The sequence below is a fragment of the Rhipicephalus microplus genome, chromosome 1, assembly GCF_043290135.1.
Source record: "Rhipicephalus microplus isolate Deutch F79 chromosome 1, USDA_Rmic, whole genome shotgun sequence".
Classification (NCBI taxonomy): Eukaryota; Metazoa; Arthropoda; class Arachnida; order Ixodida; family Ixodidae; genus Rhipicephalus; species Rhipicephalus microplus.
Genome location: NC_134700.1, coordinates 46,094,611 through 46,122,040, shown reverse-complemented (window position 1 = coordinate 46,122,040; position 27,430 = coordinate 46,094,611). Strand labels below are relative to the sequence as shown.

At 48.4% G+C, this 27,430-nt stretch overlaps 1 protein-coding gene across 1 annotated transcript in view; it reads right to left on the bottom strand.

Annotated features, from left to right (window-relative positions):
- Window positions 1–27,430, bottom strand: part of LOC142765279 (monocarboxylate transporter 13-like) — a 452,218-nt gene that overhangs the window by 93,293 nt on the left and 331,495 nt on the right. The window contains exons 7-8 of the mRNA XM_075866021.1: window positions 5,565–5,769; window positions 5,384–5,509 (exon numbers count right to left, since the gene is read on the bottom strand). Coding sequence (XP_075722136.1) covers window positions 5,384–5,509; window positions 5,565–5,769 — 331 coding nt within the window. The remainder of the gene's footprint in view (window positions 1–5,383; window positions 5,510–5,564; window positions 5,770–27,430) is intronic.

Sequence of the window (27,430 nt, the reverse complement as noted above, 5' to 3'; positions counted from 1 at the left end):
TATGGTCTTACTTCGTGTCCCCCTGGACGCATAACTTATCTACAAAGGCGGTGTTATATTGTTAGGGCTGAACTTTATTGCAAGCACATTACACATCTCTGAAAGTGTCAGCGCTGCTTCCTAAAATTCTTACAGCATATATTTTTTTGAAAATCTACTCAGTAAGGTGCCCTGAAGACTTGTATGTCATGTTTTAATTTTTGTGTCATGTGCAATTAGTCACTTTTGCAATTGAACTTTTTTCACTGTGATAAAACTGTAGTAGACAAATGATTTTGTTTTCATTATAATATAGACTAAATATTTCATTTTATTATGTTTTCGTAACTTTAGTTCATTGTCTTCTGGAATGTATTGCCTTAGTGCTATCAAGTGATTTCCTACAGTCATACTTAATCATACCTAACATTGCGAATGCCTAACCATGTGGGATATGTATCAGTAAAACTTAACCATGTTTGACATTGTGAATGATAACTGACAGCAGGCATTTTGGAATATCGTTACTCAAGTCCGTGGAATAAAAGATAATGGAAAAATTTTTAAAACTACATAGTGATGTTTGCTTGCTTCATTTAGCGTGATATGTAATAAGAATAATATTTGCTGCGTTTCACGTGTTCAAAACCACAATACATCATTTTAAGGGATGCCGTAGTGAAGGACTTCAGAAATTTTGACCGCCTGGGAAGTGTACCCATGTCTAAGTAGACGGGTCTCAAGCCTTTCTTTTTCTATGAAAATGGTGGCCACCCCAGCCTGGGTTCGATTCTGCTGCCTTCAGTTCAGCATTCAAGGGTTACATTAAGTCTACTGCTGGTTGTGAGCTGTAGTGTTGCTTTCAATAATAGATGCTAGGTACCACAGTTTTGTGCCAACCAGGTATCTCTGCTACTGCGCTGATGGCGTTTGTCACATTCGCAATTTACTATCATATCGCATTTCTAATTTATTGCAATATCTACCCTATTGAAAATCCAGGGTTGGTGGATGCTGGAATCGTTGGTGGATATGGTGACAAGAATAGTGGATATGGTGAAAATATTAGTGGATATGGTGATTGATTGATTGATATGTGGGGTTTAACGTCCCAAAACCACCATATGATTATGAGAGACGCCGTAGTGGAGGGCTCCGGAAATTTCGACCACCTGGGGTTCTTTAACGTGCACCCAAATCTGAGCACACGGGCCTACAACATTTCCGCCTCCATCGGAAATGCAGCCGCCGCAGCCGGGATTCGAACCCGCGACCTGCGGGTCAGCGGCCGAGTACCTTAGCCACTAGACCACCACGGCGGGGCTAGTGGATATGGTGGAAACTGTAGCGGGCATAATGGCTGACAACGGCGAAAGCGGAAAAAAATGATGGCAGATGGTGGTGATGGTGGTGAGCCATTGGTGGTGACGGTGGAAAATGCCGGCTCTTGGTGGCGAGGCAAAACGTGATTGGTGGAAGGCTTGGTGAATAAGGTGGATGACGATGGCATGATGGAAGCTTGGTGGTTAATGGTGGCATGAGGAAAAGCACATGACAGTATTCGAAATCACTTAGTTGTAGTGTTTCATTCTTGAATGCGCAGAGATATATGTTTACAGTTAAAAGAAACCAACACTCCTCATTGTGCTTTCTGGTTTGTTTGTTTGTAATTCCTGGGTGTCAACAACGCTTCAATTTCTGTGGAGCATAGAATATGCGGCCGGGAATAAGTTTATATTTCGCGCACGTACTTTCATCAGTTCGACATCCACGATAAATGGGCTCCAGTTCGCAATTGCCCCTTTCAATCAATAGAGCAGAATACAGCGGTCCCTTGATATCGCCACGCTAGAAACGCAACTCTGGTAATTCTTGCACACGCTATTGTTTGAGCCGTACCTTTAAGTTAACAAAGTGCATGGGAATATGCATAAACTTTCACTTTCGACATGCGTCGAGATGAGCCCCAGCGAATTTGACTTTCACCCTTCTGTTCTACCACCATGATTTCCACCAAAGGTTAGTCATACCGACCAAGCCCGTACAAGAGTTATCAGCGCTTCTGGGTTTCAGAATACACAATTTTGACTAGTAAAAATGACAATAGAGCGCAGCTGGCGCATCATTTAACTTAAATGAAGCCTTTTTTTTGTGTGTACGGTGTCCGCGCAAAAAACGACAAACATTGATGCGACGCGCTTGCAGCGCTTCCACCAAAGGTACGCCTCCTCTCACCGACAGCCGCTGGTCGCACTCGCCGGTACTTCACTGGCTCTTATGCGAGAACATAGACACATCAATTCGTACGCTTACTGAACCACTGTGATAGCATAATGTTTCTGGTGCACTGCATTCATTTCGGCCAAGCCGCTATGTCGTTGTTCCTAACGACAGAGCAACAGCGGTGCGCTGGCACGGCTGCGCTGTGCGTTGCGCAAAAATCATCATATTCAATTATGTGGCTGTATCTGTTGAATGAGCATAGAAGCGTCACAAAGCTTAACTGATATCGCCCTTTGGAAGGAGCGAGAAATAGATAATAACTTGGCTGCAATCGCCGATAAACTCGACCTGCTCCTCAGACCACTGAGTTGTTTTTTTTTCCTCGCGGTTGTAAATTGTAACAAAAACATAGCGCTGTTGCCATTACCGCAGTGGCAATCGTTACAGGCAGCAGTTTTCGTGTTTATCAAATGTGCGAATTTTAGTAGCAGGTGCAGATCCCGTCCCTCCTGAGTAAACAACAAACAGAACTGAAGTTAAACAGTTACTTTGTGAGTTGACTACCTATTTAACACCCATGTCGCCACCTGTCGACGTGACTCAGTAGTTGGTGTGCTCAGATCTAAATTCAGAGGTGGCAGGTTCAATTCCGCGCTGTCGCACCTTTTTTTACGGGTGCTTTCTACACTGTTTTTTATACAATTATTTTTATTATTTCTTTAGTGGCAGCTCATCACGGTTGTTCTGACGCTGCTTTGTGCTCCAGCATTGCCGGCTGGAGCACGCCATCCACCATCCGCTCCACCAAACGCCACCATACACCATGTGCCACCAAGATTTTCACCGCCCTAATCCACCAAAATGGTGGATGGTGGAATCCCTCATTCCTATTGTGGACGTTTTTTAATAGGGTAATGATTGCCACGCAAGTTGGTTCTGACGTTATGATTGTTTCGTCTTTTTGTCTCTATAAGAATGCATACATTTGTTATTAGCCTATCTAGGCCAACAAGTCACTGTGATATACTTTACGTATTATACAACAGATGGTTCATTGGGGTTAGGAAAGCTAAGTATACTTTCCATAGTGTTTTGAGTGCCCTGAAAAAAGACTTCTGGTCAAAAGTTACTGTCGTGATGAGTAGCTTACGCAAGCATTTGTTTTTGTGTTTTTGAGTAATGGATGTACTTTCAATTACCTAGAAAAATGCCGGAAACGTAAAAACTCTTAAAATAATAATGATAAGTTAAAGCTTCATTGGGTTAATGCTGATCTGTTAATCTTGTTTTTCTTCGACAAATAGCTGACGTACATTACTTGTTCAAATAATTGCTGTAAGATGCTCTAAACTGTACAGGGTTAATGGAAATAAATAAATCATTTAAAATAAATAAAGAATAATAAATAAATAAATAAATAAAAATAATAAATAGTTTCGCACGCTTGTTGATATACATTCCGCTTACAACAGCCTCCATTACACAGCACCACACAGGCTATCAATGGGCCTACTTTCTGGTCTGCATAAAGGTAGGCTACTTATAGGACACATACAATACACACACTTGAGTACACGTAAACAAGGTGGCAAAATTAAGAAAGTTGGAAGAGATACCGAACGCTTGCATATCGAATACACACAGGACGCTCATAGATGGGACACACACATGACGGACGCTATGAAGAGACAAGGTTGGCTGCCAAATCGTTGGATCATGAAAACATATAGCTAGGATGCATCCTCGTGCTGCCTCGGGGAACCATACAGTATACTTGCAAGACATCACCAGTTTCATAAGAATGGCGGGCTTCTGGTTTTCAGTGCTTATGAATGAAGCATGTGTTTGAGGACTATTATGTGTACACACAAAAGCTGGACTTTTAAACAAAAAAGAAAATGTTCTGGCATAAGTCACGACACTTTTCAATTATTGGCGTTTTTGATATTGGCGTTTCGGCAACGGTAACGTGCTGGCTCAGTGTGTTTAGTCGCGATTCCGTTGGTTTAGGAACGCCAAGACACAATTGCTGTGAGCACACGTGGTTTTTGTGCCGAACAGAAGAAGACGTGTCTTCTACTTCGCTAATCACATGTAAACAAGAATCGAGAATACGCCCAGTCAGTATGACAAACTTCCGGCTTCACCACGGCTTCACAGAGAGTGACGGCAGAGCCTCTCTTTAGCTGTTCCTTCCTTCGTATGGCGTGATATTGTTTTGTATCACCTTTAATTTTGGTGGTGCTCCGAGATCAGCGTTTTCAGCTTGCACTTATGACAAGCAAGATGGCGCTACGGGCGCGATAGGACTTTAATGGTCGTAGTTCGATGCGTTGCGATGCGCACGCACTTATCTCGTGATCGCGGCAGTTTGTACGTCGTGTGCTGGCGTTGAAGTTTCATAGAGCCCGAAGGTCACTTCATTCGCTGCAACAACCGCGTTTGCAAAAAAAAAAGGCACTCTGCTCCTATAGAAATAACTAACTGTAGCAGTTGTCAGTTCGCGTTCGCCCGCATAGTTAGATTAAGGTGCAGGGTAAAGAAACCAACGCAGTCAAAATTTCTGATGCTGTTCACTACAGCGTCTCTCAGAATATTACGATGGTTTTGGGATGCTAAACACAAAATATTAGTGTCGATTTCCGCGGAACGTATACTTAGGTGCTCGTTGCATCCATTCTTTGTGTTTTAGCAACACACTTTAAATCTTTGGAAATTCCTCATTTACGCTCGTCCTGTGTGTGTTCTTTTCATGTGACCTTTCTGCCTAAGGAGCGAGATGCAAGTTTCGAGCGGCTTGCTGTTGTTCGAGTGGTGGTACAATTTGCTGCTGTAGCTTTATTTCATTTACGCTTGTGGTGAAACAATGCAGAATGAACGTGCAGCAACTTCTCTGTACATACGTCTCAAATTCGTGTTTTACTGATTTCTATGACAGAGAGTGTTCGCAATGTATTTTGTGTGGGTTAAGTTTGTCGCATAAATAAAATAATGCCGCCGAATAATGGCGATGAAGTTAAAAAAAACTTGATTTGGATTACACTCTAGTTTTGGCAAAGTGCTAGTCAAGCCCACTTTTTTTCGCCGAACGGATACGTAAGTTTGTGAAGAGGCTAATTCATTGTCAACAAAGTCACGATTTCCAGATTTATATCCGTGCGAGCCCCTAAAAGATGCGTACCATTCAGCGGCGGACCAATGAGTGCTGCGACGCCCAGGCAGAGCAGGCACAGCCCGTAGGCATTGGTCAGCCGGTCGAGGCCCACCATGTCCACGACGACGACCGAGCTGAGAGTTATAAAGCCTCCTGCATCGTCGTCAGCATGTCTGAAGCGGGCCAGCTGGACACAAAAACTAATTACCTCCAGCGGCACCATAAGTGGCCGCGTAGACTTGCAGCTCAGTGTAGGTGCGGCATAGCACACTAAGCACGGTGGACAAGCCACAGACCATGATGCAGGCGATGAAGATCCACACGCGATACTTTCGCACCCGGTCAGACGCAGCGCCAATGGCCACGCGGCCTACGACGTTCGTAAAGCCGACCATTGACAGCAAGTAGCTTGCCTGCATGAACGACACAACTGTTTCTTTGCCAATTCTTGACAATTCAGATGCGCACAAATGAAAGTGACTCATTCCCACCGAACGCTCGTAATATTCGTGGGGAGTGATACATAAGTGTCAACTGAATCCTCAAGTGCACAAGTGTAGCAAGGGACGTTCTTCAAAACGAAGCAGTAATGGTTCGGGAACATGCAATAAACCGAAGGAGAGCAGAAAACAAAGTGGCGTACGTCTCAAGACCTGTTGCACTTAAAAATATATGCGCACGCTGTTACAGAAGCTTTTTTTAGGTAATTACAAGCTCCGCTGTTTATTGACTTCTCCATCGTCCAGGTCATACTCGGTACTCGAGAAGCCTATAGCTTTAAGACTATTTCACCGACTCCACTTATGAAACACACCGTGCAGCCTCCGGAGAGTCGGCTCATCACAACATACGATGCAGTCACACGGAACTTGAAAGAAAGAGGGTACTGCACACTGCCTAACAACTTGAGCGCTTAATTCGTGTAAACAAACATATAAACAACTAGCCGCAGCAGCGCATCGGCGCTCTCATGCTTCATCACGTGATCGTAAGTGGTCTTCCCCCCCACCAGTTGCCCCTGCCAACGCATTCGGCCAGCGAAGCAGCCATGGTCGTCATAGACTTAGTTATATTACCTCTGGGGTGGCCATACCACGTAAGCTAGAAGCAAACATAGCAGCATCCATACCGACATGGCCAGCTGTTTTGACCTGAAATTTCAGGGTGGCCCTTGGCGGCTACTTTTCGACCCATTTTGCGACGATAATTTCCGGTGTGCGACATGACAACTTTTAAATCTCTGGTTTTACAATGACTCAAAATGAGTTTATTTATTTAGCAATGAACATGAGAGGGAAATACCTAGAAGAATAAGAAATGGGTGGACAACATTCGGCAAGCATTCTCAAGTCATAAATGGTCACAATGGTCAGCTGTTATACACCTTCTAGAGGAAGGTGTATAACAGCTGCATCTTGCCGGTACTTACTTACAGAGCAGCAGCCTGGAGGCTTACATAGAGGCTGTAGCTTAAATTTAGGACGACGCAGCGAGCGATGGAAATTAAAATGATGGGTATAACCTGAAGAGACCAGAAAAGAGCAGAGTGGGCCAGGAAACAAACGTAGCTGAGATCAGGAAGATGAATTGGACAGGAGCCGGGCACGTAGTGCGTAGGCAGGATAACTGCTGGTCATTAACGGTAACTTGACTTGATTCAAGATAAGACAAGCAGACGAGAGGGAAACAGAAAGGTAGGTGGCCAGATGAGATGAGGAAGTTTGTGGACATAAATTGGCAGCAGAAAGCAGAAACCCGGGTTGATTGGCAAATAATGAGAGAGACCTTTGTCCTGCAGTGGGCGTATTAGGGCTGATGATGGTGCTGATGACGATGCAGAGGAGGATCTCTGTGTTACATAATACCACTCCAGTTCTATAGAGAACACGTTTCGCGATATTTTAAATGACATGGATTCTTTGACTATATTTGGCTTGAGTCCTGGCACCTTTTGCATTCCACCCAACAGCAACCCGAATTTGAACTCGCGCTTGCTATTAGCCCACTCTTTTCACGACAAGAAATAAATGTTGGGGACAAACCTTCAGGTGAGTAATGTTTTTATTATTTATATTACATGTGTTTATTTAGTAATAACGGCTAAGACTTGACTCGGAGAATTCGAAAATCATTATTGCTAACAATGCAAAATCCCAACCAGCACAAAGCTCTCGCACTTACAGGACGTAAATATTAAGCAAATTCATGCACAACTTCGGAACTCACGGGCTTCGCAGAGAAAAACTGTGACCTGGTAAGTTTGAGGTAGAAAGAAACTGCAACCAAAGGTGCCACTGTGTGGACCTTGCCGCCGCTGCCATTTGCTGGATTTTCCTCGTCTGCACGCCAATACTAAGGGGTGCCAAGCTCACGTTTGCAGGGTGACGACAATATCGCACTGTGGCTTTGGCGGCAAGCTCTGGGGAAACTGGGGATAAGTGCGGCAGATGGCGCGGTAGATTCAGCCTGTTTCCCCGACAGCCAACAGCGGCAGCAGACGTTTCTCGGTCAGTGTGGGGAACTTCACCACTGCGCCGTGAGCTTGGAATGCTGAACTGAGAAGCTTCCTAGGCGAAGTGGCATTTCTGTGATGGTAGAAGCGACCCAGGAAAGCGGAAGCGAGGTCCGATGTGTTGTTGTTTACCACGACAGCGCAGACAGTGCCAAGACACGTGATCTACCAGCAAAACAGTAACGCTTCCGGACAAGTGGTAAGAGAAAGTATACAAGCGTGAATCATCGCAGTTGAAAAATGAAAATGCTCAGTCTCCACCTCACATTCTGTTTTGATTGTGTCATGTCCTTGCTCGGAAAATTGTTTGTTTCGACTTCCTGAATCCGCATGTAAAGCCGCGTGTCAATCGAAGGACTGCAGTAATAATTGTTCGCTGTCTCCTCACACTGTGAAAGTCCAGTTGTGGTGCTATATACAACAAAAAATTAATGTTCGTTTAGATACGCCGACCGAAGCATGTCTGATTCAGGTGAAAACAAGGCTTTGTACACGGAGGAGATGAATCGCCCGTTTTGACACGCCGACGCAAGCATGTCCGAATCAGGTCAACACATTGCTATGTACATGAAGATGAATCCCCAGTTTGGAGACGACGACGTAAGCGTATTCGACCCTGGTGAAAACAATACTATATACACAGAGAAGATAATCACCTATTCGCACACGCTGACCGAAGCATGTACGAATCACGTGAAAACAATGCTATGTACATGGTAGAGCTGAATCGCCCGTTTTGACACGCCGACGCAAGCACGTCCGAATCTGGTGAAAACAACGCAGTATGCACGGAGGAGATTAATCGCCCGTTTCGACACGCCGACGCAAGCTTGTACGAATCAGGTGAACATATTGCTATGTACATGAAGATGAATCACCAGTTTGGACACGAAGAAGTAAGTGTATTCGACCCTGGTGAAAACAATACTATACAAACGGAGAAGACAATCGCCCATTCGAACACGCGGACCAAAGCATGTACGAATCACGTTAAAACATTGCTATGTACATGGTAGAGCTGAATCGCCCGTTTTGACACGCCGACGCAAGCACGTTCCAATCTGGTGAAAACAATGCAATATGCACGGAGGAGATAAATAACCCGTCTAGACACACTCACTGAAAAATGTCCCAATCAGGGGAAAAGAAAGTTATGTATACGGAGGAGACAAATTCCCGTCTTCACACGCCGACGAAAGCATATCCAATTCTGGTAAGAACAATGTTATATACAAGGAGGATATTTATCGCCTGTATGAAAGCACCGTCCGAAGCATGTCCGAATCAGGTGAAAATATTGCTATGTACATGGAAGAGGTGACTATCTTGTTTTGACACGCCGACGCAAGCATGCCGCAGTCTGGTCAGAACAATGCTATGCAAACGGAAGATATGAATCGCCCGTCTCGACACGCCCACCGAACGATGTCCGAATCAGGGGAAACAATGCTATGTACACAGAGGAAATGATTCCCCCTGTAGTGGGGAATTCGCAAGGCACTGACTAGTGGGGCCATCTCTCTCGGAGTGCGAAGCGCGAGTGGGTGCACGAACTGTAGACGCTGGACTGCTTGAGCATTTATGTCCGTACCGGCTGCCTGCCTACTACCTGGCGTCGCTATTAAACTCCCTTGCAAAGTGGTGGAAGTGTGCTGGGTACGCAAACCTGTAACTTCGAAGCCGGAAGCTGCCCACTGCATCAGCAATGCCTGATCAGACGACCGAGCAAGGCACCCCAATGCAGAGCACGGCCCAATCTCAACTGGTCATTGTACCTACCACCCTGCGCCAACGGGATCCCCCCTTCTTCAGCGGCACCGAGGATCAAGATGTGGAAGACTGGTTGCAGCTGTGTGAAAACGTGAGCGCCGCCAACAAGTGGGACGACCCCTCGAAATTGCAGAATTGCAGTACGTCCCATTTTATCTCAAAGACGTCGCCAGCCTGTGGTTCACAAACCACCGTACTGAATTTACCACTTCGGCCGCTTTCAAGACCACCCTTGCAGCTGTGTTCGATCGCCCCGCAGTGCGCAAGCTGCGTGCTGATCAGCACCTACGCGGACGAAGGCAAAGGCAGGGCGAAAACTTCACTAGCTACATTGAAGATGTTATCAATTTATGCCGGCGCTTTAACCCTGAGATGACCAAACAAGGCAAGATCAGGCATATCTTGAAAGGAATAGACGATGATGCCTTTCAAGTGTTGCTGGCAAAGGGCCCAAGTACCGTATCTGAACTTGTGACCTTGTGCCAGAACTTGGAAGAGATCCGCAAGCAACGTGCATTAGTTCGGAGGTCAACGACAGCAGACGACTCTCTCGCTTCCCTGGCCGTCGGTGGTGACAGCACCCTGCTGGAGCAGATAAAAGTATATGTACGTGAAGAGGTCGCACGACAGCTTTCGTGTTTCTCGTATCTGCCGACCACCGAAACACCAACGAACCGTCTAACGCCGACAACCACACAGGCTATTCAGGAGCAGGTCCCCGAGGTGTTGCCATTACCTACGCCTGCCTCTCCATCAACGCCTGTTGCCGCGCCACTGACTTATGCGGCCTACACGGCCGCTTAAGTCAGTGCCTCCGCCTCGTCTGCCATTGTATACGCCACAACCTGTGCGACCTTCCACCGCGCCGTTTCCAGCTACACAGCAGCACGCTGGAAATCCTTGGCGCCTTGCTGACAACCGGCCGATATGTTACTTTTGCGGGATTCCAGGTCACGTTGCGCGTCTATGTCGTCGGCGCTACGTGGCTAATACACCAAGATACCCTGACTACTCGTTTCGGCCTCCATACCACGCGCCTCAAATGCCACCTGAAGTTCACGAACGCCATGCGCAAGCTGCTTCCGGCACCCGAACCTCCGCTTCTCGACGTTCTACTTCCCGCTCGCCTTCCCCTTCACTAAGTCGTCATTCCGTGTCACCTATGCGTCGACGACCCACCTCTATTGAGACGGAAAACTAACTGCCGCAGCTCCGGAGGCACGAGCTGCGTCATCGTCTAATCTTTCAAGTCCTCGCCTGTCTCCCGTCAATCTTATCGATGTAATCGTCGAAGGTGTACGAACACTTGCACTTATTGATACTGGTGCCGCGAAATCTGTGATTAGTGAAAGACTCTGCCGCTCTCTTCGTAAAGTGACGATGCTTTCTCCCGTAGTTTCTCTTAGCACTGCGAGCACGCAACAAATTGAGCCCATCGCGGCATGTACGGCAAAAGTGGTTATTCGAGACGTGTTGTACATCATTGAATTTCACGTGTTGGCTTCATGTTCCCACGATGTCATCCTAGGATGGGATTTCCTATCACGTCATCACGCCGTCGTGGACTGCGCTCGGGCCGAAGTGGAGCTGTTACCGTTTCGTGATGCGCCTTCTGTTGATGCGGCCGTATCTAGTGTGGCTAACCTTCTCGTCGCGACGGACATACACCTTCCTCCTTTCAGCGCCCAGTTTGTCCCTGCCTGCTGCACTTGACTTTCTGACGCTACCGTTCTATTCACGCCATCTCACATCTTCGGTAGCCGCCATCACACATCGCTACCATTCGCCGTTCTTGTGCTTTTTCAAGACACTACCGGAATATTTAGTTCCAATCCGAACTCGTGCCCCCTCAGTTTGCGCCGCAACGAGACGCTCGGCCACATTCAGCTTATTGATGAAGGTACTATCGTGCCTGCCGATTTCTTCGACACCAAGCCGAATATGGAGCTGAACGCGTTGGTTCCTCACTTTGTCTCGAACAGTGTGTCGTCCGATGCATTTCATTGTTCTATTGACTGCCATCTAGCCCCGGCTCAACGAGAGCAGCTTGTTACCCTGTTGCACGAATTCAGGCGTTCGTTCGACTTTCCCCAGGCGGTTCTAGGAAAAACGAACGCCGCTGTGCACACAATTGACACAGGAAAGAGTACTCCTTTAAGCCAGCGCCCCTATCGTGTGTCTCCGGCGGAGCGTCGCGTAATTGCAGAACAAGCAGACGACATGCTACAGCGTGGAGTCATCAAGCCTTCTTGTAGTCCTTGGTCTTCACCAGTTGTACTCGTCAAAAAAAAGGATGGTTCGATCCGGTTCTGCGTAGGCTACAGGCGCCTAAACAACATTACGAGGAAAGATGTTTACCCTCTTCCCCGCATAGACGACGCTCTCGATTGTCTCCAAGGTGTAGAATTCTTTTCCTTGCTTGACCTTCGCTCAGGTTATTGGCAGGTCCCAATGGCTGAGTCTGATCGTCCAAAAACGGCGTTCGTCACACCAGATGGTCTCTATGAATTCACCGTAATGCCATTCGAACTCTGCAATGCACCCGCCACATTCGAGCGAATGATGGACAGCATTTTACGCGGTCTCAAATGGTACATATGCTTGGGCTATCTTGATGACGTTGTGGTCTTTTCACCCGATTTTACTTCCCATCTCACTCGTCTGCGTAAAATTCTACAGTGCCTTACAAATGCCAAGCTTCAGCTTAACTTGAAGAAATGTCACTTCGGGGCTAAACAACTCACCATACTTGGTCATGTCTCGAAAGCCGGCATCCTTCCCGACCCTGACAAGCTTCTTGCTGTTGCTGAATTTAAAAAGCCGACTACAGTTAAAGAACTACGGAGCTTTGTGGGCCTGTGCTCCTATTTTCGTCGGTTTGTCCGTAACTTTGCTTCCATCATCGCTCCGCTCACCAAACTCCTTGCTGGCACTGCAGATCTTTCGAATTGGACAGAAGCCTGTGACGAATCCTTCACAACACTGCGCCAACTGCTTACCCTACCACCCGTACTGCGTCATTACGACCCTACTGCGCCGACCGAAGTACACACGGATGCAAGTGGCGTCGGCCTTGGTGCAGTACTCGCGCAACGCAAACCAGGTTTTACGGAGTATGTGGTCGCCTATGCCAGCCGCGCCCTCACTAAGGCAGAAGCCAACTATTCTGTTACGGAAAAAGAGTGCCTGGCGATTGTGTGGGCGTTAAACAAGTTTCGCCCCTATTTGTACGGCCAAACTTTTGACGGGGTAACAGATCATCACGCACTCTGTTTGTTGGCTTCACTGAAAGATCCTTTTGGTCGCCTCGGAAGTAGGGCACTACGCCTCCAGGAATTCGACATACGCGTCGTCTACCGATCGGGGCGAAAGACTCTGACGAAGATGCGCTTTCACGATCACCCGTGAAATCTGATGATACAGAAATATCAGCCCTTGACCTTCCCCTCTCTGCCGTCAGCGTCACAGACATGTCATCCGAACAGCGGAAAGACCCTTCGATTGTCTCGCTCTTGAATATGCTTTCTGACGCATCAACTTCCGGTTACCCGTGTGCTCTTTGCCGCCAAGCAACGCATTTCGCCATACGAGATGGCCTGTTATACCGTCGCAACTATCAAGTGGTGAGTCGTAAATGGCTGCTAGTCATACCCAGCCATATGCGCTCTGATATCTGCGAATATTTTCATGCTGAGCCGCAACACGCACACGCCGGTGTGCTAAAGACATATGAACGGATCCGCCAACGTTACTACTGGTGGGTATGTGCACGTCTGTACACAAACACATTCGCTCATGTTCCCTGAGTGAGCAGCGCAAGACATTCCCTCCTTCACCCGGTCAACTGCAGCCTTTACCATGTCCTGCACGCCCATTTTACCGTGTTGGGATTGACCTATACGGCCCGCTACCGTGCTCTTTTGGTGTTAATCGATGGGTGATTGTGGCTGCCAACCATCTGACAAGGAACGCCGAAACGGCAGCGCTACCTTCGGCTGGTGCTCGTGACGTTGCAACCTTTATCTTGCATCAGTTTGTTCTTCGTCATGGTGCATCACGGGAGCTCCTGAGTGACAGAGGTCGCGTATTTTTTGTCCGAAGTTCTGCAGCAGCTCTTACATTCATGCCGTACGGTACACCGCCCATCAACAGCCTACCACCCTCAGACGAACGGCCTAACGGAACGTTTCAATAGAATCCTCGGAGACATGCTCGCTATGTATATTGATTCCGACCACTCCAATTGGGACGTTGTCCTTCCTTTCGTGACGTATGATTCAATCAACAACGGGCTTTTCTCCATTTTTTCTTTTATATGGTCGTGACCCATGCAGCACACTCGACACAATTCTGCCATACAATCCTGGTGCATCCGAGTTCAGCCCAGTTTCTGAAATGGCAGAACATGCCGAAGAGTGTCGTCAGCTTGCACGGTCCTTCACATCCGATAATCAAGCCCTCCAAAAAGATCACCACGACCGTGATCTTGTTCAGGACACTTTCCCTGTCGGTTCTCTCGTGTGGCTCCGACTGCCTTTCCACTCTCCTGGACTGACTCCCAAGTTTGCATCGAAGTATACGGGCCCTTACCGCGTCATACAGCACCCTTTTTTGTCACCTATGTGATTGAACCGCTCAAGCCATCCACGGACAAGCGCCGCCTTGGTCGTGAGACAGCCCACGTCAGTCGCCTCAAGCCCAGCTACGACCCGCCTGTTCTCTCGTTACCTTGAGTCGCCAGGATGGCTCGTCTTCGTCGCCGGGGTATTGTAGTGGGGAATTCGCAAGGCACTCACTAAATGGGACCATCTCTCTCGGAGTGCGAAGCGCGAGTGGGTGCACGAGCTGTAGACGCTGGACTGCTCAAGCATTTCTGTCCGTACCGGCTGCCTGCCTACTACCTGGCGTCGCTATTAAACTCCCTTGCACCCCGTTTTGACACGCCTACGTAAGCATATCCAACTCTGGTGAGAACAATGCTATGTACATATAAGAGATGAATCGCCCGTTTTGGTAAGCCAACCGAAGCATGTCCGAATCTGGTGAAAACAATGCTGTATACACCGATGAGATGAATCACCCGTTTTGACAGGCCGACCGAAGCATGTGTGAATCTGCTGAAGACATTGCTATCAACACGGTAGAGATGAATCGCCCGTTTTGACACGCCGACGCAAGCACGTCCGATTCTGGTCAATACAATGCTATATGCACCGATGAGATGAATCGCCCGCCTGGGCACGCCCACTCAAGCATGCCCGAGTCAGGCGAAAACATTGCTATGTACACGGAAAAGATCAATCGCCTCTTTTGACACACCAACTCAAGCATGTCAGAATCAGGCGAAATAATTGCTGGCGAGAAGATGAATCAGGCGAGAAGATGAATCGCCCATTTTGACACTCCGAGGCATGCATGTCCGAATCTGATGAAAACTATGTTATATACATGGAGGAAATGAAACGCCTATCTGGACATGCCCACCCAAGAATGTCCGAATGAGGGGAAAACAATCTATGTACACGGAGGAGATGAATCCGCTGTTTTGACGCACTGAAGCAAGCATATCCGAGTCTGGTGAAAACTATGCTATATACACAGAAGAGATTAGTCAACTCTTTGGACACGCTGACCCAAGCATATCCGAGTCTGGTGAAAACATTGCTATGTACACGGAGAAGAGCAATCGCCTCTTTTGACACGCCGACCCAAGCAAATCAGCATAAGGGAAAATGATTGCTATGTACGCGGAGATGATGTGCCTGTTTTGACACGCTGAGCCAAGCATGTCCAAATGAGGTGAAAATATCTGTACGTACACAGAAGAGATGGATCGCCGGTTTCGACACGCCGATCCAAGCATGTCTTGAGCAGGTGAGAACATTGCTGTGTACGCGGAGGATATGAGTGGCCTGTTTGGACACGCCGACCCTAGCGCGTCCGAATAAGGTGAAAGCATCGCTTTGTATGCGGAGGAGGTCAACCGCGAGTTTTTACACTTGGACGCAAGCATTTCCGATTCATGTGACCACAATGCTATATACACGAAAGAGATGAATCACCCATTTTGAATTGCTGACTCAAGCATGTGCAAATCTGGTAAAAACATCGCTCTGTAAACGCAGGAGATTATTTGCTCGTTGAGACACGCCGACCCAAGCATATCCAAATCAGATGGAAATATTGCAATGTGCACACGGAAGAGATTAATCACCCGCTTTGACACGCCGTCCCAAGCATGTCCGAATCAAGCAAAAACATTGCTATGTACATGGAGGAGATAAATCACCTATCTGGACACGCCGACCCAAGCATGTCTGAATCACGTGAAAACTTTGTCATGTACTACAAAAAGGATATATATTGCGCATTCTGACTGGCAAACTGCAGCATGCCCAAAATAGTTCAGTTGGTAACACTGCTACGCCAACGTAGGAGACGAATCGCTCGTTTTGACACGCAGACCCAAGCATGCCCGAATCACGTGAAGCTTTGCTATCTACACGAAGGACGTGAATCAGCTGTTTTGACACACAAACCCAAGCCTGTATGAATCAGGTTAACATTGCTCTGTGCATGGTATAGTTGATTCGGTCAATTGGATATGCCGGCCCAAAAATGTCGCAATCAGGGTAAAAAATTGCTATGCACACAAAGGAGATCAATTGTCTGTTTTGGCATGCCGACCCAAGCATGTCCGGCAACAAGTAAGGCGAGAAACTGCTATTTACATGGGAGAGATATATCGTCCATTCAGCCAAGCCAACTCCAGCATGCCTCAAAAAAGTGATGTGAAAACATTGCTATCTACACGGAGGAGATGAATCGCCTGTTTTCACTGGCCGACCCAAGCATGGCCATAAAAAGGAAGTAAGGTTCCTGGTCCTGCGTGTGAAACAAAACATTTTGCTGTACTGTTTAGAAGCCCGCCGAAGACGTTCAAGCAATTTGCATTTGAGGCTTCGACAATCGAAAATAACGTTGGAGGTGTGACCGCGCCACTACAATCACAGCTTCTTGGCTACAAGCTACAAGACCAAGCCGTAAGAACTCGGTCAGTGAAAGCGGTGAAGCCACGGCGCAGTGGCACGAGCTATGTCAATACGTGCGTCAGCGTTCCAAACTCCTCGATGCCAACAACGAAACTTGCAGTTGTCCTCAATAAATTCCAGGTGGCGTGGTTCTTTGTGCATATTTGCACAAATCTGGGTAAAGTCCACACGCACATACACACGAGAAGGTTGACACGCGGCTCGTATGTAAGAGTACTATCGCACTTTCCTCACTGAACGTCACAGCTAGTCATGCGTGGCGCCGAAGAACTGCTATCTACAAAATGCATTGCATGACGAGCGGCAAATATTTACCCCATAATATGGACGGGGGAATAGCAGCCATGGTATCTCAAATGGTGGAGTATCGCATGTGTTATTAGAAAGAGGCAGGTTTGCCTATACTCCTATTTTTGTTGGTACGATTTTCTGTTTATCTCAATAATATTGTGTATAACTAAGAAAAGTTGCCCTCAAAGACATTCTTCTTTCCTAATTCACAGTGAGGGTCTCGTTCTGGCAGACTTCTTTCCTTCGGGTAGTAATCGACGGATTATTGGTCACATGCCCACTCGCAATAATTTCGCGAGATACGTGACGCCAAAAAGGCAAATAAAGGATGTTGCACACTCACCGTCAAGGTTACTTGTCGCACTGACTCAGGCTCTCACCTTTATTGCACATACATACACCCTAAAACGGTCGAATGTATCTCAGTTGGCAGAAGATCGGACGCGTTATTCGAAGGTCACAGGTTTTTTCCCTTCCCGCGGTAAGTTATCATTTCGTCTATATTTTTTTCTTGACATTCTCATTTAAAGTATTTCTAATGACATCTCCTATTCCTTCCTTGGTATTACTGTGTGTTTGATTTCATAAATAACCGAATACCAGGTAGATTCTGCGTTTACTTACCCCCCAGACGTATGGCATACACGCCCCCGCGGGTACTTTCCATATGCCTGGCGGAAGACATTTGGCACATATGCGACAGTACTGCGACAATATACCTCATAATATTAGCGAGTCACATTCCCCAAGCCATCGTAGCCTCCGATGCTAAGTTGAGTTTACCGAAAATTGAGATGACGATTATGAAGCCATCCAGACGTAGACAGACAGACGAACAGACATATATATTGTCACGGTGGTGAGAGAATGAATGCAATAAATATATTTACAAAATATACAGGGAGAGTCAAAGGCAGCTGCGGCCAAGATAGAGGTACAACAGCAACAACACGAGCGCAATCGCATCCATCGTCTTCGTCGTCTACCTGATGCTCTCTCGTTGCTGATGTCGTGTAACATATAATCCCCCCTCCCACCGGTAGCGCCGTCTCGGTGCCTAAAGATGAGTAGCATCATATGCGAAGATATATGGTTTCAATTGGGACACGTGGACGACGTCGGTGGCGGGTGTGGACGACGACGACTGACTCTCCAACGGAGCGATCTCATACGTGGCCTCAGTAAGCAGGCGTAAAACCTTGTAAGGCCCCGAGTAGCGAGATAGGGGCTTCGACGATAGGCCAATGTGGCGGCATGGTGTCAAGAGGAGGACCAATGAACCTGGAGAGTAGGAAACTACCCTGTGATGGCTATTGTAGCGGGCCTTGTGAGAGAGCTGCGAGCCAAGAAGACGTTCCCGTGTGACTTGGCGGGCCACTTGAGCCCGAAAAGTGGCATCTCGGGCGTACTCTGTAACCGTTTGCGCACTCGATGGGAGAAGAGTCTTGAAAGAGAACGCTGGATGGCGGACGAACAATAAATAGAATGGGGAGAAGCCAGCGGTGTCATGGCGTGACGAATTGTATGCTAATGTCACATAAGACAAAGTGCTATCCCTATAAAGGTGATCTTTGGAAACGTACATAGAAAGCATTGTTGTCAAGCTTCGATTTAGGCGCTTGGTAAGACCATTTGTTTGCGGGTGGCAGGCCGTAGTGAGCTTGTGACGCGTCGAACACGAGCGAAGGATGTCACTTACTACTTTTGAAAGAAATGAGCGACCCCGTTCGGTCACCAGCTGTCAAGGAGCGCCATGGTGAAGAATTACGTCAAGAAACAAGAAGTCCGCGACGTCAGTGGCACAGCTTGTCGGCAGCACTCGTGTGATAGCGTACCTTGTGGCGTACTCAGTGGCAACGGCTATCCACTTGTTTCCAGTGAAAGAAGTAAGAAATGGTCCAACGAGGTCAAGACCGACGCGGTAGAAGGGAACGGTCGGTATGTCTATTGGTTGGAACGGACCGGCTGGTGTCAAGATGGAATGTATGAAGCGGCGGCAGGTCTCACAAGCAGCAACGTATCGACGCACAGAACGGTAAAGGCCTGGCCAAAAGAATCTACGCCGCACGCGATCGTACTTGCGCGTAACCCCGAGATGTCCAGTGGTTGGAGAGTCATGAAGCTGTTCAAGAACAGCGGAACGGAGTGTCGCAGAAACTAAGAATAGTAGCTCTGGTCCCTCGGCGCTGGTGTTGCATCAGTAAATGCCATTGCATAGAACGAACAAGTGTGGCGACAAGTCTACGTGGGGCAAACGTAGACTCTGCATGATAGGCCACAAGTGGACATCGCTGAGCTGTTCTTTGCATATATCGGTGAAATCAGACATGGTGAAGACACAAGGATCAGAATCATGTGTTTAAAGGTCGGGTGGATCCACGGGGTGACGGGATAGACAGTTAGCATCCTGGTTCATTAGTACACATTTGTAAGCCACGTCAAAGCTGTATTCTCGGAGTTTTAAGGCCCAACGGCCAAGTCGTCCAGTTGGATCTTTAAGGGACGACAGCCAGCACAAGGCATGGTGATCCGTAATTACTGAAAAGGTGCTTGCAAACAAGTATGGTCAAAATTTTCCGACTGCCCAGAATAGTGCGAGGCACTCATGCTCTGTGATGGAAAACTTGCTCTCGGAAGGGAAAAGGAAGCGACTTGCATAAGCAATGACGCGATCCTGTCCTCGTTGCCGCTGGGCGAGATCAGCACCGATTCCATGTCCACTGGCATCGGTACAAACTTCAGTATGGGCTGACGGGTCAAAATGGGCCAAGATTGGTGGGGAAGTAAGTAATGCTGTATGGGGGCTGAAGGCAGTCGTTTGGTCAGTACCCCAATAAAAAGGCATGTCCTTCTTCAGTAGTTCCGTAAGTGGTCCAGCAATGTCAGCGAAATTCTTCAAAAAACGTCGTAAGCACACAGGCCGATAAACTGCGTACATCTTGCGCGGAACGTGGTACGGGAAAATCTTTGACAACTCTAATTTTATCAGGATCAGGTTGCACACTTCCATCACTGACAAGGTGGCCCAGCACAGTGATTTTCCGACGGCCAAAGTGACATTTGGAAGAGTTGAGCTGAAGTCCTGCTGCCCGGAAAACCTCAAGAAGAGCCGATAGGTTGCTGAGGTGTCTTTCAAATGTACGTACGTTTTCTTACTGTACGTACGTTTCGTACGTTAAATGTACGTTGTTTTCTTTCTGGCACTGCTGTTCTTGTGACGTAAAGGTGCGTGCGAGTTCACGGCACTCCTCCGCTTTTCTGGCAGCTTCGGACACAGATGGGCATTCGGATGCGTCAGGACGGTAGAAAGGAGAGTGTAATTGGTATGGGATGGTTCGCGTCCATGAAGAAGAAAGAAAGGCGAAAATCCAGTGGTAGACTGTGCCGCGATGTTGTATGCGAACGTAATGAATGGAAGAATGCGATCCCAATTAGTATGATCAGATGTCACATACATCACGAACATATCACCGAGGGTGCGGTTAAATCTCTCCGTGAGCCCATTAGTCTGCGGATGGCATGCCGTGGTCTTGCGATGAACAACATGGCGTTCAGAAAGCAGAGCCGTGACGACTTCTAATAGGAATGCTCGACCTCGGTCACTTAGTAGTTCTCGAGGTGCACCATGTCGTAGTATGAATTGATGGAGGCCGAAGGACGCTACGTCCCCTGCAGTGGCACTGGGAAGGGCGGTGGTCTCAGCGTAGCGTGTTAAATGGTCCACAGCGACTATGATCCACCGATTTCTATCTGATGTTGTCGGTAGAGGGCCATAGAGATCAATTCTGATCCGATTGAAAGGTTTGCAGGAGACGGAAGCGGTTGAAGCGCACTGACGAGTGGAAAAGCTGTGATTCGCAGCGTTGACAGTCAGGGCAGCCCATAACAAATTTTAGAACAAAAGTATACATTCCGGGCTAGTAGAAGCGATGGCGAATGCGTTCGTAAGTTTGGAAAACTCCGGCATGGCCACATTGGGAATTGTCGTAAAAGGAGGCGCATATTTGTGATCGCAAGCTGCAGGGGACAACCAAGAGCCACCTACGACCTTCAGGGGCGTAGTTGCGTCGGTGTATCAGCCGATCACGAATGGCGAATTGAGCAGCTTGACGTCGGAGAGATCGTGATACCGCAGTGGTTGACGATCCAGAGAGACAGTCAAAAAGGGAAGCGATCCACGGGTCCTTGTGTTGTTCACAGGCAAAGTAGTCGAGGTCGAGAGATTCGACGGAGTTGGTACCAGTGGTTCCGCAGGCCGAGTCGGGAGGTAAAGGCGAACGGGACAGGGCGTCGGCATCGGAATGCTTGCGTCCGCTGCGATAGATTACGCGAATGTCATACTCCTGGATTTGCAGTGCCCACCGAGCTAGGCGACCAGAAGGATATTTCAATGTGCTGAGCCAACAAAGTGCATGGTGGTCCGCTAACAGGTCAAGTGGGCGACCGTACAAATAAGGGCGGAACTTGCGAAGCGCCCACACTAGCGCTAAGCATTCCTTTTCAGGGACGCTGTAGTAGGCCTCAGCTTTAGTGCGCGTGCGACTCACATAAGCGACGACGTATTCGGAGTAGCCCGGCTTGCGTTGGGCGAGGATAGCACCAAGACCAACCCCGCTAGCGTCTGAATGAACTTCTGTTGCAGTTGTTGGGTTGAAATGCCGAAGAATGGGAGGAGATGTTAGCAGACTACGGAGCATGGCAAACGCGACGTCGAAGTCATGAGACCAGAATAAAAGGTCTGCGTCACCGCGTAGGAGGTTGGTCAGTTGTGACATGATTTACGCAAAATTTCGGACGAAGCGCCGGAAGTACGAGCATAGTCCGACGAAACTGAGTAATTCTTTCAGTGTAGTAGGTTTCGGGAACTCGGCGACTGCTCGCAATTTTGCAGGGTCGGGTAGAACACCATGCTTGGACACAATGTGCCCTAAGATGGACAGCTCTCGCGCGGTGAAGCGGTACTTTTTAAGGTTCAGTTGGAGCCCAGCGTTGGTTAAACACGTCAGAACCAGTTGGAGCCGAAGCAGATGTGTAGGAAAACCGGGAGATAAAACGAAAGTGCCGTCGAGGTAGCGTAGACACACAGACCACTTCAGTCGACGCAGCGCGTTGTCCATGAGTCGTTCAAACGTGGCTGGAGCATTACAAAGCCCAAATGACATTACGTTAAATTCATACAGGCCTTCTGGTGTAATGAATGCAGATTTCTAGCGATCAGCTTCTGCCTTAAGAACCTGCCAGTATCCAGATCGTAAGTCTAAGGAGGCGACGAATTTGGCTCCTTGGAGGCTTCACGCACGAGTTTTGGTGACTGCTCAAGGGTTTCGTGCAAACGTTCGTCACACAGGTGCGAAAATTGAACTTCAGCGTGTGCGCAGTGGATGACGGCATGATGATTTGACTGCAAGTCCCACCCGAGAATAACGTCATGCGAGCACACCGAAAGGACGATGAACTCGACAACGTGTATAGAGCCTTGGACGAATATGCGGGCCGTACGGGTGCCGAGAGGTCGAACTGGTAGTGCGCTAGTCGTACGAAGAGATAGTTCAGAGAGCGGCGTGGCCACTTTGCGTAGGGAGTGGCAGAGCTGGGCGGCTATAACAAAAACGGCAGCACCTGTGTCGACGAGGGCAAACGTAGAAACACCGTCGACAGATATGGCGACGACGTTAGCAGGGGAAGTGCGAGGACTTGATTATTTCGACGACGGCGCAGTGCTTGCCTCTGGAACTGCGGCGTTCAGTCTTCCCGGTTAAATGAAGCGGGTCGGGGACGCATTGAGGACAGTGATCGCCTGTGGGGAGATGGGGAGGGGGAGAGAGAGTCTGAGATAGGGGCTGGGGTGTCCGAGACTCGGGAAGGTTAGTATATCCATACTGCGGTGAGGGATAGAGAGTAGGTAGGTGCATAGGCTGTGAGTCATGTGGCAACGGCCGAGTAGCGTCGTGGAGTGGTTGAAAGCGACGGCAACAATATCATGCCACGTGTCCTGGAGTACCGCAGGCGTAGCAGATCGGTTGATTGTCAGAAGTGCGCCAGGAATTGTTGGCTCGTGGTGTGGCCAAATGGGTCGAAAAAGGGGCGGAGTGGGCAGCAACTGTAGACATGGGTGGCAAATTTCTGCTGGCGGGGTCTGCTGCGTACCACCTGGGCATACGCAAGAAGCATGGCCCTGGACTGCATAGCCGGCGCATGGGCAACAGGCATGGCCACAGGCTGCTGGTGGGCAGCGACGGGAGCAGCCTGAGCTACCTCTTCGGCAATAACGTCGCGGAGTTTTGAGGGCCGACGAGAGGACGGCAGCTGCTGCCTGAGGGAAATCAACAACAGTTGTCGAGCTACTTCTTCACGCACAAAGTCTTTGATCTCTTGCAGGGTTGGTGAGTGATCAGAAATGGCGGTGAGACTGGAGAGCGAGTCGGCATAAGAGGAAAATGGCCGAGTCAGGGCGCGCTGCTTTCTTAACTCGTCGAAACATTGACACAAAGTGACAAGTTCCGCAACGGTAGCCGGATTACGGGCCAGGAGCATCTGAAATGCGCCGTAATTTATCCCTTTGAGAATGTGCTGAATCTTCTCCGACTCGGGCATGGTTGCAGAGACCAATAATGTCTTCGATGTAGCTGGTGACCGATTTCGTTGGCTTCTGTGCGCGAGTCCGCAAGCCTTGTTCGCTTCTAGACTTGCGGACCACGGGTCGGCCAAAAACGTTAGCAAACGACGTTTTGAAGATGGACCACGTCGTAATGTCGTTTTTGTGGTTGTTATACCACATTTCGACCACGTCAGCGAGATAAAAGATGACGTTAGTTAACTTGTCCGCGTCATCCCACTTGTTGTTTGCGCTCACCAGTTCATAGTTAGTGAACCAGTCTGCCACGTTGGTCTCATCAGCTCCGCTAAAGACCTTCGGCTCTCGCAAGCAAAGAACGCCGGGGTTGCTGGAGCATGGAGTGGAAGAGCCAGGTTGCGCGTTGTTGGTGGCCATGATGGGAGGTACAGCTCGGTTGCGCAGCTCCAGGTTTAGGCGACGGCGAAAGGCAGCACCCAGGTTTAAGCGACGGGGAATGTCAGCACCCTCCACCAAGTGAAAAGGGGTTTATTGGCGTGCGTTGCGACGGTGGCCCTACGATGAAAACACTATCGGGACAGAGCAATGGTCAAGCAGATGCCGGCGACGATTAGCACGAGGCGAGCGAGAGAAGCCCAGGACCCAGTACCTAAGCGGTGGCGATAACGCTTGTGAACGATGCGTTTTCTTATTCACAATATATATATATATATATATATATATATATATATATATATATTCGCGTTATTCAAAGGTCGCAGGTTCGGATCCCGCCCACGGCGAGTTATCTTTTCACCCACTTTCCTTTCTTCTCATTTACATTACAATTGGCCGAATAACTTCCCCTATAGCTTCCTTGGCACTATTGTCTGTTAGATCTCATTATTATTGTGGAAAACACGAAAAACGAGCCCTTAAGTATACACTTGTTTCTCTTGTTCATTAACGAGGGTCTCGTACTGACAGACTTGGTGCCTTTAGGTTGTATACGAGGGACTATCGGTCAGCTGCCAGTTAGTAATAGGTTCATGTGCTACGTGACGCCAAACAGGCTCATAAAGAGTGTGCCACACTCGCCGCCATGGCTACTAGTGGCGCTGTCTGACACTCCCACTGTTAAATTGACATAGATACCCAATAAAAAGGCTGGGGGGATAGCTGTCATGGTAGCTCAGTGGTAGAGCATCGAACGCGTTATTCGAAGGTCGCAGGTTTGAATCCTGCCCACGGCGAGTTATCTTTTCGCCCACTTTTCTTTCTTCTCATTTACATTACAATTGGTGGGCTTGACAGTTGTGCCGACATGCGGTATCCCTTCACGCCCTTCGCATTTATTGTGCAGGTGCTCGCTGCTGCATGCCGTGTCGAGCCCTTCGACGCTGTCGGCAGCAACCAATCTGGACAACGCCTCATTCTCCTGCATGACGCTCCAGCACCGTTCCATCCAACACCGAAAGATGGCCCTTGCATCGACCCCCTCACCTTACTCCTAGAATTTTCAACAGCGCCACCCTCAGCGACATCAGCTGCCCGACCGGGCATAAAAGACAGCGCTCCGCAGCCGACACTTCGTGGGCTTGACAGTTGTGCCGACATGCGGTATCCCTTCACGCCCTTCGCATTTATTGTGCAGGTGCTCGCTGCTGCATGCCGTGTCGAGCCCTTCGACGCTGTCGGCAGCAACCAATCCGGACAACGCCCCATTCTCCTGCATGACGCTCCAGCACCGTTCCATCCAGCACCGAAAGATGGCCCTTGCATCGACCCCCTCACCGTACTCCTAGAATTTTCAACAGCGCCACCCTCAGTGACATCAGCTGCCCAACCGGGCATAAAAGACAGCGCTCCGCAGCCGACACTTCGTGGGCTTGACAGTTGTGCCGACATGCGGTATCCCTTCACGCCCTTCGCATTTATTGTGCAGGTGCTCGCTGCTGCATGCCGTGTCGAGCCCTTCGACGCTGTCGGCAGCAACCAATCCGGACAACGCCCCATTCTCCTGCATGACGCTCCAGCACCGTTCCATCCATAACCGAAAGATGGCCCTTGCATCGAACCCCTCACCGTACTCCTAGAATTTTCAACAGCGCCACCCTCAGTGACATCAGCTGCCCAACCGGGCATAAAAGACAGCGCTCCGCAGCCGACACTTCGTGGGCTTGACAGTTGTGCCGACATGCGGTATCCCTTCACGCCCTTCGCATTTATTGTGCAGGTACGTTCGCCCGACTCCCTTTATGCAAAAAAAACTAGCAACCGTTTTTTGGTGCAACTGCCATGCCCACAGTATTTCTTGTGTTTTGTTATGAATATCTTTACATGTGCGAACATTGTCCTAAAACTGCTACTGTTATCAGGTGACGTAGAGCTTAATCCAGGCCCTACCACGCGTGGCGCAAACAGTCAAACCGACCAAACTATCCAAGCACTTCTAACAAAACTAGACGAAGGCCAGGCTCAAATTCTTTCCGAACTGAAAACGATAAATGAACGACTAACAGCAACCGAAGTAACATTAACAGACCTTGCAACTCGTATCACAAAATCTGAAGAATTGTGCGCATCTATCCCGGAACTTCTTTCCAGCGTAGGAACTTTAACAAAATCATCAACCGACACAACAATCCTGCTCTCTAATATGGAAGGCAGGCTGAACGATGCCGAAGATAGGTCGCGTCGGTGCAATCTTCTTTTTTATGGAATCCCCGAAAAAGAAGAAGAAACTTGGGCAGACAGTGAAGGGTTTGTTGTTGACATTTGCAAGAAGCACATCAAAATTAACCTTGTGCCGAACGATATCGAAAGAGCGCACAGAATCGGAAAACGTCAACCAGAAAAGCCACGCCCAGTAATTGTTAATTTCTCCCAGTTCAAAATAAAAGAAGCAATCTTATCTAACGGCTTGAAACTAAAAGATACGCCGTACAGTGTAGGTCAGGATTATTGTTTCGCTACCCGCACTGCCCAGAGAGACCTTCTACGCTTCGCACGTGAGCACGGCAGCCCTTTCAAGCTTCGTTACAAGAAGGTAGTTATCGGGAAAAAATCGTACCACTATGATGCAACCCGAAAAGAAGTCAAAGAAATTTTTCCACGCGGCAGCTAGCAATTTCACATCCCGGTAAATGTATCGCCAGTTGCCTCACCCTCTCGCCATACCCAGAATCACCCCGCCAAACATGCAAATGACGTCAGCTTTTCTATTCTCTACACAAACATAAGAAGTATCATGCCGAAACGCGACGAAATATGTACCATAATTGAATCATCTGATTGTGACGTCGTGATGTTGACAGAAACATGGCTTTCACCTTCCACCAAAGATTCTGAAGTTCTTTCATATCTAACCAATTTCGCATTGCATCGCCAGGACCGTTTATCCGGTCGAGGTGGTGGCGTGCTTATCGCTGTTAAACATACAATCCGTCACTTCGTTATTAGCATTACCAGTCCACTGGAAGCCCTTTGGTTAGCTTGCGAAAGTTCCCATGGGCTGATCATACTAGGTGTCTGTTACCGCCCCCCCAAATCAGAGCCCAACTTTAACATCAACTTTAACGACACCCTCGACAAACTACACAAAATGTATCCCCGTGCAAAGTTCATAATTTGCGGGGACTTCAATTATCCGTCCATAAAGTGGTCAAACAACGTTTCCCTTCGCAGCGGTGAATGCGGCGAATTCCTAGCCTGTTTAGATAACTACCAACTAACACAAGTAATAACTCATGCCACCAGAGAAACATTACACAGCTCTAATATATTAGACCTTATTCTAATGTCGGATCCAAGTAGCCTGCATTCTCTCCATTACCTTAAAGAAATAAGTGATCACAAAATTATTCTTGCCTCTTTCAGTTTTACTTTTCCAGAAA